Source organism: Nannospalax galili, unplaced genomic scaffold (assembly GCF_000622305.1).
Source record: "Nannospalax galili isolate Female #2095 unplaced genomic scaffold, S.galili_v1.0 scaffold1488, whole genome shotgun sequence".
Lineage (NCBI taxonomy): Eukaryota > Metazoa > Chordata > Mammalia > Rodentia > Spalacidae > Nannospalax > Nannospalax galili.
Window position 1 is genome coordinate 1014674 of NW_008358859.1, and position 13960 is coordinate 1028633.

At 52.9% G+C, this 13960-nt stretch overlaps 1 protein-coding gene across 2 annotated transcripts in view; it reads left to right on the forward strand.

Annotated features, from left to right (window-relative positions):
• The first annotated feature begins 820 nt into the window (after positions 1–820).
• Positions 821–13960, forward strand: part of Espn (espin) — a 30449-nt gene continuing 17309 nt past the window's right edge. For both annotated transcript variants that reach the window (XM_017795430.1, XM_017795431.1), the window contains exons 1-3: positions 821–1114; positions 3723–3916; positions 13732–13918. In XM_017795430.1, the coding sequence (XP_017650919.1) occupies positions 821–1114; positions 3723–3916; positions 13732–13918 (675 nt within the window). The remainder of the gene's footprint in view (positions 1115–3722; positions 3917–13731; positions 13919–13960) is intronic.

A 13960-nucleotide genomic window follows, 5' to 3' on the forward strand; every position in this document is an offset into this window, starting at 1 on the left:
CTCCCTCCTTTCTTTCCTTTAAGAAAAAGGTAATTTAAATAAAATTTCTTTTATTACATTTAATTATTTATGGAGGGGGACCACGCATGCTATGGCGCACGTGTGGAAGTCAGTGGACAATTGTGGGAGTCGGTTCTTGCCTTCCACCATATGGGTCCTGAGGATCGAATTTGGGTGATCAGACTTGGCTGCAAGCGCCTTTACCCGCTGAGTCGTATTGCTGGCCCCTTCCTTTGCTTTTCTGTCTCCTCTTCCTTCTTTTTCTTGGGTCTGGAGGCTCCTTGGAGTCTCGAGTGCTGAGCACACAGCACTTTCCATTTGGTGGGCTTCGAGGTGGTGCCCTTGAGTTCCTGCTACACCCTTCGCTGCACTCAAACCCAAAGCATTTCCTGTCTCCCATCTCCCGTGCTCAGGTTCTAGGGACATTTGTTGCTCTGGTAATTGCGCTCGCTTGTTGGCTAGTGTCCCCAGAACCTGGGACAGTCCAAGGTGGCCACCGGGCAGCTGAATGAATTGATCTGTGATTGGATGGCGCTCGAATTCTATCCAATTTATAAGTGACGCAAATTAGAAAGAGTTTCTAAGCGCACCTGCCCCGGTCGCCTGAAGGGGGGAGCGGGGGAACCTCAGGATAGGCGGGGCATAGAAAAGGCGGGGCGGGGGCGGGTCCCAGGCTTAAGCCCAGAACTCACAGGGTCCCTGCCCCAGAGCGCTGCGGAGGCGGAGCTGAGATCCCGGGAGCCCCGAGCCCCCGACGGCCACCCGCATGCGGCCCCCGGGAACGAAGTAAGCGCAGGGTCGCGGCGCCGCGGGCTGCACCATGGCCCTGGAGCAGGCGCTGCTGGCGGCACGGCAGGGCGACCTGGAGGTGCTGAAGTCCCTGCACGCCGCCGGCCAGCTGGAGGCCTCGCTCCGGGACCCGCTGGACGCGCTGCCGGTGCACCACGCTGCCCGCGCTGGCAACTTGCACTGTATGCGCTTCCTGGTGGAGAAGGTCGCCCTCCCGGCCGGCGCCCGCGCGCGCAACGGTGCCACGCCGGCCCATGACGCCGCTGCCACGGGCCACCTCTCCTGCCTGCAGTGGCTGCTCACGCAGGGTGGTTGCAGAGCGCAGGTGAGTCCCCAAGGTGGCTCAAGGGTGGGTGGAGGTGGGGTCAGCCTCCTTGCACGCACTTCCTTTCTGAGAGGTTTTGGATGCGGTGGGCTCCCGAGATTGGGGGCTTGGATGCTTGTTTGATTGCTATCAGAATCTGAGGGGAGCTGGACCCAGTGGGGCTGGTATGTCCTAGGATAGACTAGGCACGGGATCCTGGAGGGGCGGCCCAGGCTTCAAAGGGCAGGGCAGCCTGAAGAGACTGGGCTGCAGAATTAGAAGCCCAAATTCTCTGGGATTGGGACTGGAGGGAGGGTCAACACAATCCGGCCAAGATGAAGATGTCCCTAAATCAGGGTGTGGGACAAGGGTAGTGAGACATGGGGGGCTGCTCCCCAAGACCAGGACATAGGCATTCCTCTAGACATCAGTACTTTTAGGTGTTCCAACTCCAAGTCACTTGTCCCCAGATCACCAGGTCACTGCTCACTTTGAGGAAGGACTTTCCAGCGGAGTCCTGGCTAGAGAGAAGATCAAAGAGTTCCCAGCAGAGAATAAGATGTGAAAAGCCCTGAGGTTGCACACATTCTCGTCGTGTTGGAAGAAGGCCAAGATCAGGGTGTTGGAGAGGGATGAAGACGGGTGGCCACCAGGCCAGGCCTAGAGGGTCTCCTGGGCTGAGGTCAGCAATTGGGCAGCCAATTGAGAGAGGGAGCAGATCTGATTTCCTCCTTATAAAGAGCATGGGGGGGGGCCTCACCTCTGTAATCCCGGCACTTGGGAAACTGAGGCAAGAGGATTGCTGTGAGTTTAAGGCCAGCCTGGGCCACATCATGAGACTCAATCTCAAAAAACTAAATCCAACCAACCAACAACAAAAAGGCTTCAAAGACCATAGGTCAAATGGGCAGAAGCCACCTCAAGCTGGCTTGCATGTCTGACCGTGATCCAATACAGCGCCCACTGCCTGTCCTTGGAGGGCAAGCCCCAACTTTCCCAGCCTTCCTCGGAGATGCACTCCCCTCTCCTTATCTCCCAGCCCTGTTATCAGGAGTTCCTTTCCATGTAACCCACAGCTACAAGGCCTACACCTCCTCTTTTGGGAAGTGCCCGCCTCCCTGATTCCATGTCCAACCTTGGCTCTGGAAGCCTCCCTTTTCCTCCCTGAACCTGATGCCCAATCCTGGCCGGAAGCCTTCCTTATCACTGCAGAGGAGGTGAAAGGAACAAGTGGCCTTGTGGCCAGTTTACCCAATCTCCTGTCCTCTACCCCAAGCAGGTTACAGTACCAGGGGCAGAAGTGGATGTGGGTGTAGTGGTGGGTAACCTCAATCCCTGGTCCTGCCCAGCCCAGAGAGAAAAGCAACTTAGAGTGTGGGCCCCAGACAAGAGACTCTGGGGCCCACACAGCCAATGATACCTCGGACACAGGACACAGTCCATAGGCCTCTGATCTTCCTAATGCCACCACTACCCAGAAGTCTTGAACTATGGGGATGCCCTGGAGCCTCAGACCCACAGTGCCCAAGACCAGTGGGCTGGGAGGGCCTTTCTCAAGAATTGAGGCTGCAAACATACTTCATCATGGTTTGACATGGGTCACCTCCAGCCAACCCTATCCCCGGGCTCAGGGAGAACTGAACAAGTTTCTACATACCTACAACACACAGTGGGGAACTCTGGCATCTTCCTTAGCTCCTGTGGGCCATTTGCTTTCTGTCCCATAATCCTCCCCACCTCCTTAGTGGGACAGCATTACCACTCGACCTCCACAGTTTGATGACATGACACTTGTTCTCTGTGTCCTTTTCTCCCTGCCCATGAGCAGCCCCTCAGCCTCTGAGGGGCTCTGAAGGCCTCTGAGATCCCATGTTGCATCTGCCCCAAAAATATACACACTGGGTACATGGAAAGGGCACATTCAGCAGTTCTGGGCCGACGGGTTCTGTGGTGCCTCCAGGGGTCTTACTCAGATTCTCACAGAGACTGCCACCTGCGCACACCTACATCATTGACTGACTGCCCCAGACCCTGCCTACCAGTAGCCAGTAACTTCCTCCTCCACAGGGCAAAAACACAGCCTGTTCCTGAGGCTGGGAACAGGAGAGTCTACAGGAGGGCAGTTTCCTGTGTGGGGGTGGGGTTGTTGGAGGTATACCAAGATGGACAGACACCTCTGTTCCTCCCTTGTGACTCCTGGGAATGAAGAGGAGGAAGATCAAGGTCGGATGCAGGGAGTACCCCCTACAGTCCCCATGCCAGTCTGCTGTGGCCTCAGCTGCCCATCCCTCCTGGCCCTGCCCAGCGCAGCAGTGTACTGAGTCACTCGGGTTTTCCTGGGTAACTAGAGCCTGGGCTCCTGCTATGATACAGGCTGCCATGTTTGGGGCGCCCCCATGTGCTGGTACCTCTCCATCATGTCCTGAAGGCCTCTGAGATCCCATGTTGCATTGCTTCTTATGGACAGAGGATCAAGGCTGTGTGGTAGTTGCCTAAAGACAGAAGCAGGATTCAAACTCCTAGGATCTGGTCCACCACTAAATCATGTCTAAGGGAGGCTAGCAGTGGCCTGAGCCCCTGACAGGAACAGGTTCAAGCTGCAGAACCTTAACCAACTCTCTTTTCACAGGACAGAGACAATTCTGGTGCCACCGTCCTGCATCTGGCTGCCCGCTTTGGCCACCCCGAGGTGGTGAACTGGCTGGTGTGTCATGGTGGTGGGGACCCTACCATGGCCACAGACTCGGGTGCCCTGCCCATCCACTATGCTGCCGCCAAAGGAGACTTGCCCTCAATGAAGCTTCTAGTTGGACATCACCCTGAGTAAGGACTTTCTCTTTTTTTATTAGTTGCTTTGCTCTGGTACTGGGATCAAGCACAGGGGCTTGCACATGCCATCACTGAGCCATACTCCCAGGCTAGGAACTCCCCTTTTTGTTTATTTATTTATTTATTTATTAGTTATTTATTTATTTGGTCTTTTTGTGACAGGGTCTCCCTGTGGCCCCAGCTGTCCTGGAACTCACTATGTAGACCAGGCTGGCCTTGAACTCACAGAGATCCGCCTGCCTCTGCCTCCCAAGCGCTGGGACTACAGGCATGCACCACCACGTCCAGTTTTTTTGTTTTTTTTGTTTTTGTTTTTTTGTCTTAAATTTTTCAAATATTTTATTATTTTTATTTTTATAAAGTATGTATGAGTATATTTCCTGCATGTATGTAAGTGCACCTGTGTTGTGCAAAGCCTGTGGAGACCAGAACTCAAGTTACAGATGGTTGTTAGCCACCATGTGGGTGCTGGGAATCTAACCCAGGTCTCCTGCAAGAACAGCCATTGTTCTTAACCACTGAGCCATCTCTCCAGTCCCTAGGAATTCCCTTTTTATTTTGTTTTTGAAACAGGATCTCTTGATCCTTGCTATGTAAATGAGTGCATCTGTGGATTCCTGATCTGTTTTGCTTGCTTGCTTTTTTGAGATAGAGTCTCCCTGTAGCCCCAGCTGGCCTGGAACTCACTGTGTAGATCAAACAGGCCTCAAACTCACAGTGATCCACCTGCCTCCCAAGTGCTGGGATTAAAAGCATGTACCACCACAGCCAGCCCAAAGATTCCTGATCATTAGGAACTTTCTCTTGGTAAGAGACCAAAGCTTGGCCAAGTGTTGTGGCACTCCTTTAGTTCCAGCACTTGGGAGGCAGAGGCAGGCGGATCTGTAAGTTCAAGGCCAGCCTCATCTACTCAGTGAGTTCCAGGCCAGCTGAGGCTACAGGAAGACCCTGTCTCAAAGATGAGAGAGAGAGAGAGAGAGAGAGAGAGATGCTAAGGAAAACCTGGAGTCACACCTGCCACATCTCTTTACCAGTGACTGCTCCAGGAGCCATCTGGAGGGGGCCAAAGGCCCTTGTCTAGGCCTAAGACAGCTCTGGCCACAGTGAAATTTCTGCCTACCAGGCAGCCCTTCTGGGGGCCACAGCTGCTTGCTTCAGGCCCTGCAGTTAGACTTGGGACTCTGGGCACACAGGCCAAGGTCATTTGCCCACCCCAGGGTGCTTGTTTACTTTCAGTTTTCTCCAACTTTAGTTTGTGCACATTTCTAAGACCATTCTAAATGGGGTGTTGGGGCAAGACTACCTTCTAGACCCAATCGCACAAATAAAGGCCATGTCAATTATCAAAAGTAAGGGGAGAGCTGCCTTTCAGTCCCAGCACCCCTCCTTAGCCCCCGAGTCATGGCCAGGCCATCTTTAGAACATTTTTCATTTCTGTGGCCCCTTGACCCATTCCTGCCACTGAAGGGCAATGGCTTCTAAACCTCCCTGGGCCCCTGAGTGTTGGGAGTTCCTGGTACACGGTGGGGGCATGTGGAAGAAAGAGGTTCACTGCAGAGAAGAGGGTCACATGGAAGTCTTGGGAAAGGAGGCCACCAAGCCTTAGATATACTGGGGGGTAGGGGCAGGAGGCCTCAGGGAAAGAACATGGATCCTGCCTGAGGAATAGTGTCCACCAGGACCTGAGCCTGGTGAGGGCTCTGGCCAGTGCCCCTTGTCAGTCTAAGTGGGTGGCCCTAGTCTTAGCAAAAAAGTGGCTGCAAAGTGGAAGGGTCAGGCCCATCACTGGTCCATTCCTGAGGGTGCCTTGGGGCTACCAGCCACCAGGGAGCAGGCTGGAGGCCAATGTGGCCACTTCGTATAGGACAGACACACTGGTGTGTGCCAGGATGGCTTCTTTCCACAGCCACTTCGTGGCCACTGCAGCAGGGCCAGCAGAGTCCAGTGGTGTGCACTGACAGGGCTCCAACCCTGCTCTGTAAGTATGAGTGAGAAGCACTGGTCCCTGAGCCTGCCTTAGTGAGAAGCCAGCACTAACTACAAGCCTGGAGCTCTTCATGAGCTGAGCTCCCCACCCTTGGGAACGCTCCATGCAACACCCTTGTAGGTTCTAGCCTGTGGGGACCCCAAACCTCACAAGCTATGCCAGGTGCTGGCTAAGATTGGACCCTGGTGCTGACTCTGTGCCAAAGGGCCTGCCTGAGGAGCTGCCAGGTCATTTAGGAGTCACCATGAATCTCAGGGAGGTGGACAGACAGCCTGGGCTCCATTCTCTGCCATGGTGTGTGACCAGGCTGATAAGGAGGTGCCTTTGTGTGGTTGCCAGGCTAGACTAAGGCAGGAAGGGAGACTGAGAATTAGAGTCAGGGGTTGGTCTGCCTATATAGCCTCTGGCTTCAGGGGTGGAGACTTGTGCTCCCCTAAGGCTGTGGCAGCAATGGCCAGGAACTGGAGACACTAGACACTAAGATGCCCCGGGGCCCCAGGGTCCCATCAAGGACCCCACAGCCTTGCTCTGAGGCAGTGGCTCCATGCTCTTGTGAGCCTTCCTCGCCTGCTGTGAAGCACTATGAATTATTCACAAGGGCTCAACTCTCCCTCTTACACTGATGAGGGAGGAAGGGTGGCATCCCTACCTGTGGGAAACTCGATCCTGCCCAGGGAGGCTGTGGGTGACCATTGGCCATGGCGCTGACAAGCTGCAGGAGAACAGGAGAGCTGGGCAGCCTCAGGGAGGGCCTGGCTAAGGCCGGGCTATGCCCTGAGGCATTGGAAAGTGCTTGAGGTTATAGGAACACACTGTACTCAACCCCTTTCTCCAGTCTGTCCCAGTTCACTGGACTGAATCTGCAGAAGCAGAGGGTTTGCCACAGTCTTCCAAGGGGTGGGAGACCTTTTCCTCTGAGCACCCTGCAGTAAGGAGCCCCTAAGCTGGGAGATCTGGGGGATGTGTCTGAGAGATGGAGACAGGTGGCTGAGCAGGAACACAACTGACTCTGAGGTGCACATGGTGTCCGGATTCCCAGTTACACCACTGAAAAGGAGCAAAGAGCCAGCAGACCTGCTCTGCTCCTATGCACCCTTCCAGCGGGGGTTCTAGGGCCCAATAGCCCCTTCCAGCTGGCTCTGCTTCTGCCATGTCTGTTTTGATCTGCCCTGGGGCCTAAGCTGCTGGGGGTGGGAGATGGGTGGGGGAGCCCTGGGCTCAGCCAGATTTTGTGCTTTGAGGCTGGAGAGAAGGAAAAACTCTTGGGATATTCCTCTTGGGCCCCTGGGCCCTTATCATTCACTGGCACAGCCTTCCACATGCCTCTGGGCTGTCTTACTGTCTGTTCCAGTGACTAATGGGGCCACAGGTTTTTTATCTTATTCCCTCTGGGTGTCCAGTGTCTGTCATGCAGTGGGTCTTTGTGGAGTGATGAAGAGTCCAGAATCTCTGGGTCCATCTCTGGTGACAGGTAACTGCATGTGACCACAGATGAAGCTCCTTTTCTGGCTCTTCCTGCAGCAAACGGGCCCACTCTGCCTGATAGGCTGAGGCTGTAGTGAGCACACAGCTCCCGGCCTGGCTGCCTCTTCTCACTCACTGACACATTTAACTCATTCAACACAGTGTGCTGAGCTCTGTCCAGCCCATCTGCACTGTGGATACAGCCAGCCCCGCTGGATTGGGAGAAACTCAAGAGCAGACTGGGCTGTTTGATAGGAAGCAATGTGGGGTCCTTTAAGTGGAGGGGGTCAGGGAAGGCCTCTCTGATGACACCTGAGTAAGAGGCAGTGCAGAGCTCCATTGTGAGGGGATGGCCATGGCTGGGGCACATCAGATGGAGCTAAATAGAGAGCCAGGGGAGGCCCTGGAAGGGTAGGAGAGATACATGCCAGTGTTGGCTTCTGCGACTGTCATAGGTGTACGTGTTTTTAGTTGCTGTGATGACATACCTGAGAAAAGCAGTTTACAGGGTTTATTTGGGTTCAGAATTTAAGAGAGGACATAGGTGGACAGGAGAGATGGCTCTGGGGTTAAGAGCAGTGACTGCTCTTGGCTGGGTGTGGTGGCACACGCTTTTAGTCCCAGCACTTGGGAGGCAGAGGCAGGTGGATCTCTGTGAGTTCAAGGCCAGTCTGGTCTACATAGTGAGTTCCAGGCCAGCTGGGGCTACAGGGAGACTCCATCTCAAAAGACAAGAAAAAAAAAAAGGAGCAGTGACTGCTCTTGCAGAGGACCTGGGTTTGATTCCAAGCACCCATATGGCAGCTAACAACTCTCTATAACTCTAGTTCCAGGGGATCCAACACCCTCTTCTAACCTCCATGGGCACTGCACGACCTGGGTGCACTTACCTACCTTACCTACCTGCAAGCAAAACACTCATACACATAAAATAAAAATAATAAATAAATAAAAAGAGGATATTGTCTGTCATCATGGGAAAGTACATCAGTAAGAGCCATGAGATGGCTGGTCACATTGTGTCCACAGGAAGGAGACAGAGAGGGATGCTGGTACCCAGATAGTTCCTCCTTTTTTCCCCTTTCTAGTCAGTGCAGAACCTCAAAAGATGGGCTAATACTTCCCACATTCAGGCTGGGTCTTCCAACCTCAGTGAAACCTCTCTGGAAATGTTCTTACAAACACACCCAGAGGTGTGTCCTTGGTGATTTTAAATTTAGTCAACTTGACATTGAAGTTTAACTATCTCCCATCAACTTCCTGATGCATTGGGAGGTCAGTGCACTGGTCTAAAACCTTCTCTGGGAAGTGCTGTGTTTCTTCTCTGGGCCAAGTTCTTAACCTAAGAGGTATGATGGGCCTCTTGTATATACAGCCCCTTCCTCACCTCCCTTAGGGGAGAAGTGATTAGCAGTGGGAACACTAGACATGTTGCTCCTTAACCAGAGTCTGATACATGGGGTGCTGATTGCTCCCTGGCTCCTTGTGGCAGCGTTAAACAGTAAGCTGATACAGGGAGAGTCTGCTTCAAAAAGGCCAAAAAAGAAGGAAGAGGGTACGGGTTGGGTAAGGCTCAGTGGTAGTGTTTTGCCTAGTGTGCATGAAGCCTTGAGTTAGATTCCTAGTGCTGCAAAAGGAAATTTTTTTAAAAAAGAAAGGGTTAGAGACAAAGCTCAGTTGGTAGACTGCTTTCCTAGCATGCACAAAGCTGTGGGTTTGCTCCCCAGCACCACATACACCTGTAATCCCAGCACTTAGAAGGCAGAGGCAGAAGAATCAGAATTCAGGGTCATCCTTGGCTACATAGTGAGTTCTAGGCTAGCTTGGGCTACATGAAACCCTGTCTCAAAAAAAAAAAAAAGACAGGAGAGCGAGGAAGAAAGAGAAAGGGGGTTGGGGGGATGGTGTCCTTTACCAAGATGACTGACATGGTGGTAAGATGGATGTTTGAGGCAAAAAAACTAAGAGACCTGCTTTAGTCAGAAGACTGTTCTGCGCCCCAGTGAACCAGGCAGCCAAAGGAGCGGCTTGGAGGGGGCACCTGGTAAGGAGGGCAAGTCAGGTGAGAATGGAGACCACTGGCTATCAACATGGAGCAATGCCCTGGAGACCGTGGATAGGCTGGGGGATGCTGAGATCCAATCCCGGGATGGCAGCCACTGGGGAAGCCCAGCGCTCCCTCCTGTCAGAAGACAGGCTCAGCTTCCTGAGGTGCTCTAGTGTTTGCACACAGGAGCCTGTGGAGAGGCTAATAAGCAATGCCATATGAGGAAACAGATTGCACAGAGTAACTCTGTGCTGGGGTCCCACACAGTGAGTTAGAGTGAGGTGGTGAGTGGAGGGACAGGACAAGGGCTTGGACAGAACAGCTGCCTGTGGCTGTCACTCTAAGCTACAGGACAGCCAGGCAGGAGTCTAGAGGTCAGAAGGTTCCCAAGATTCCCCCTGTTCCCTTTAACCAGGGTCCTCACACATACAGCAGGCATGAAGCCTAGCCTGACACATGTTTGGCAGAGCCCCAGGTGGCTTGTCCTCCCAGGCACAATGGAGATCCCCACTTCCAAAGCATTGATTTGAGAATTCAGAAACGAGAAGGAACTCTGTGGCCCAGCATAAGGGAGGTGGGACTTCCTCAAATCAGAGTCTAAGACTTCCTGCAACCCCTGTCATGCCCCAGCCCCATGCACAGCTGAGTTCCAGGCCAGCTGGGGCTACAGGGAGACCCTGTCTCAAAAAGACCAAAAAATATATTTTTAATATATATTATATATAATATATATATAAATAAATAAAATATATATAATAAAAATAGATACTTCTCCACATTTTTGTGAGTTTTCTCCAGTGAGTGGGAGGGAGTCCTTATTTCCTCTTGCCTCCAAACCAAGCAAGAAAGGGAACTGGCTAAGACCACCCCTGTCCATCATGGCCCATCAGCAGACCTGCCCCGTGTCCTGGGGGTCTTCCACTCCATAACAGGAGTCTTGACGGCAGAGGCTGCTAGTAATAATGGGACCTTTATTAGCTGTCAGGTGCTCTGCTGGCAGCGGCTGTGGACAGCACTGCCCCCTGCTGTCCAGTTCCTTTTAGGTGGCTGGGCTACCTGCCAACCAGGGGCTACTGGAAGGGCAGGGCTCACACAAATCTGGCTCTCTGTTGTGTGCACCTTCTCCCCACCTGAAAACCCAGCAGGCTTTGGGGGTGGCCCCCTCTAGCGTCCAATCCCCAGGACCCCAGTATTCACTGTGCCTTGGTTACAGGGTGAATAATTCAGGCCGCTGAGTGTTGGTCATGAAATATTCAACAGGCTGTTCCTGACACACCAGCCTGAGAGTGTGTGTGGGTGACGTTGGTGCTGGGACTTGCTGGAGCCAGGAGCCAGCATGGCTTTAAGAAGAGGTGTGTGGCTGATGGTTGGTCTTTTGTCTGCCCTGTGTTGTACAGGCAGGACCTACTCTTTTATTTTGTTTTAGGTTTTTAGAAACAGGATCTTAACTATGTAGGCCAGGTTGGGTTCAAATTCTCAGTGATTCTCCTGCCTCAGCCTCCCAAGAGCTGGGGTTATAACCCAGCTTGCTGGCAGATATCTAAAGCACCAGATTCAGCACTAGCCCAGTAAATGACAGCCCTGTGTAAGAAGATACGCCCACATCAAGAAGGAAGGAGAGACCAGAAATGGGTGCCCAGTGCTGGGTGCAAACATCCTGGGGAGGGGAGATCCAGGGGAAGGGGAGTGGGCAGAGAGCCAGGGACTTGAAGACAGCAAGTCGTCCGCTGGGAGACCATGGGTGAGATGAAGAGAGCATGTTTGACTTAATTGAGGGCTGGAGAGATGGGTCAGCGGTTAAGAACACTGGTTTGTTCTTGCAGAAGACCTGGGTTCAAATCCTAGCACCCACATGGCAGCTAACAACTGTCCATATAACTCCAGTCCCAGGGGATCCGACAACCTCTTCTGACCTCCGTGGGCATTGCACGACTCGGGTGCACTTACCTACATGCAGGCAATACATGCATACACATAAAATAAAATTTAAAAAAAAGAAAATAAAAGAAAAGGACTTAATCATGTAGGCGCGATGAGTGGGCAAAGGGCAGGTGGAGGAGGGAGAGGCAAGCCACTGGACACGTGAGGGAGGGGCTTGTGGCTCTGATTGATATGTGGACATATGAATAGGGAGAGGATGTTTGGGTGGGGATGTAAAAGATCATAACAGGATGGAGCCCCCCATCATGTTTATCCTCTTGAATAGGAAGGTGATAGGCAGCTCCTGGGTCTAGAGTAGATTGTGGCTCCGCCCAGTGTCCCTTTCTGGTAACTGCACTCTGGGCAGCCCACAGCCATCAGCCTAGTGGCCAGGTTCAGGATTCCCTAACTGAACCCCATCAGTGGGGCTGGATCCGTTTTGCCCAGTTAGGACATTGCTGGGTAGGGGGAGTGAGAATAAGGGGCTATGACAACCAAAAGCCCAGACTACAGGGGAAACCTCCAGGACACAGGTCCCACCTGCTCTTCCCCACTCCTCTGCACTGCCTGCATGCCTACTATGCGCAGGCACCACATCCCCATGTGCTCCTGTACCGCTTACCACAACACATGCCCTCACCTTATTTGCTCCTCTGCAAAGTTCGAAAACCAACTAGACTTAAGAAAGATCCACCAGCCAGGCGTGGTGGTGCACGCCTTTAATCCCAGCACTCAGGCAGGTGGATCTCTATGAGTTCAAGGCCAGCCTGGTCTACATAGTGAGTTCCAGGACAGCTGGGGCTACAGGGAGACCCTATCTCAAAAAGACCAAAAATAAATAAATAAAAATAAAAATCATTAATAGTGAAGCTCGGGATGTCCCATTAACTGTTTTGGATGAGTAATGTTCAATATAAGCATGTTCCATGCTATATTTGGAAGATGCTAGAATATCAATTGATGTCCCATTTGAAGTTAAGATTTAACTGGGCATTCTACCTATTACCTGGTATCCCTCCAGTCCTGCCTTCTGGGAACTCAGTCTTCTGAGGGAGGCCCAGCTCATGAAGCTTGCTGGGCCATCCACAGAACTGCCCCAAGGCAGGAGGAGCCTCCAGGGGGTATGGGGCACAGGGTGGGAAGGCCTGTTCTCCCCAGGAAAATCAGGGCAGGCCTCACAGAGAGGCATGTCCTGAGCCTTAAGGAGGATGGAAGAGGCATTCCAGATGGAGGGGGCAAGAGAAAGGCACAGCGATCAGACAGCAAGTGTGGGAATACACAGTGACAGCCAGAGTCGTTAAAAAGGTAGGAAAGACCAGGTCACCATCTCCTCATGGATACTGGTTAAAATGTTGAGTCTGTGTTGGGTCTGCCGGGTGTGGTGGCACATGCCTTTAGTCCCAGCACTTGGGAGGCAAAGGCAGGCAGGTCTTTGTGAGATTGAGGCCAGCCTGGTCTACAGAGTGAGTTCCAGGCCAGCTGGGGGCTACAGGGTGGGTCTGAGACTGGTGTGGTGGCTCAGTGGGGTAAGGTGCTTGCTACCACACCTGATGACCTAAGTTCAGTCCTTGAGAACAACATGGCAGGTGAGAATGGAGTCCCACAAGTTGTCCTCTGACCTCCTAATGTCCAGACACACACACACATAGATAAATGCAAGTAAGTTGGATGTGGTGGTGCACGTCTTTAATCCCAATACTTGGGAGGCAGAGGCAGATGGATCCCTGTGAGTTCCAGGTCAGCCAGGGTTACATAGTGAGACCTTGCCTCAAAAAAAAGGGAGGGGGGAGAGCGGGAGAGATGGCTTATCAGTTAAGAGCACTGGCTGCTCTTGCAGAGGACCCTGGGTCAGTTCAATTCCCAGCACCCACATGGTGGCTAGCAACTATCTGTAACTCTAATGTCAGGGGATCTGACACCCTCTTCTGACCACCTGGGCATTGCACAGCATGGGTGCACTTATATATAGGCAGGCAAAATACTCATGCACATACAGTTAAAATACATTAAAAATAATTTTAAAAATAGCCTGGCAGGGTCCCACACGTCCTTAATCCCAGCACTCAGGAGGCAGAGGCAGGCAGATCTCTGAGTTTGATGCCAGCCTGATTTGCATAGAATTCCAGACCAGCTAGAGCTACATAGACTGTCTTTTTTAAAAAATGTGATTTGAAATTAGTTTAAATGTGGGTCTGCCTAGCTTTATAGATGGTGGGGTGTGAGGGGCAGGTGGTGGGGTGCCCTGAGGGCCAGCACTGCAGGACTGGGCCACAGACATCAAGGACAGCCTGTGACACTCTTGAAGCGCTCCAGGCTAGGGGCGGAAGGAGGCCGGTTGTAAAGAGAGGGCAGCGGGCATCGGAGCCCACGGTGGGTGTTGCTTATTCTCAGGGGAGTGAATGCCCGAACCCACAACGGTGCCACGCCCCTGTACCTGGCATGCCAGGAGGGCCACCTGGAGATGACCAAGTACCTGGTGCAGGAGTGCGGCGCGGATCCGCACTTGCGAGCCCAGGACGGCATGACCGCACTACACGCTGCAGCCCAGATGGGTCACTGCCCGGTCCTGGTGTGGCTGGTGAGCTGAGGACAGGGCGAGGGGTGGGAGGTGGGGGGTGGG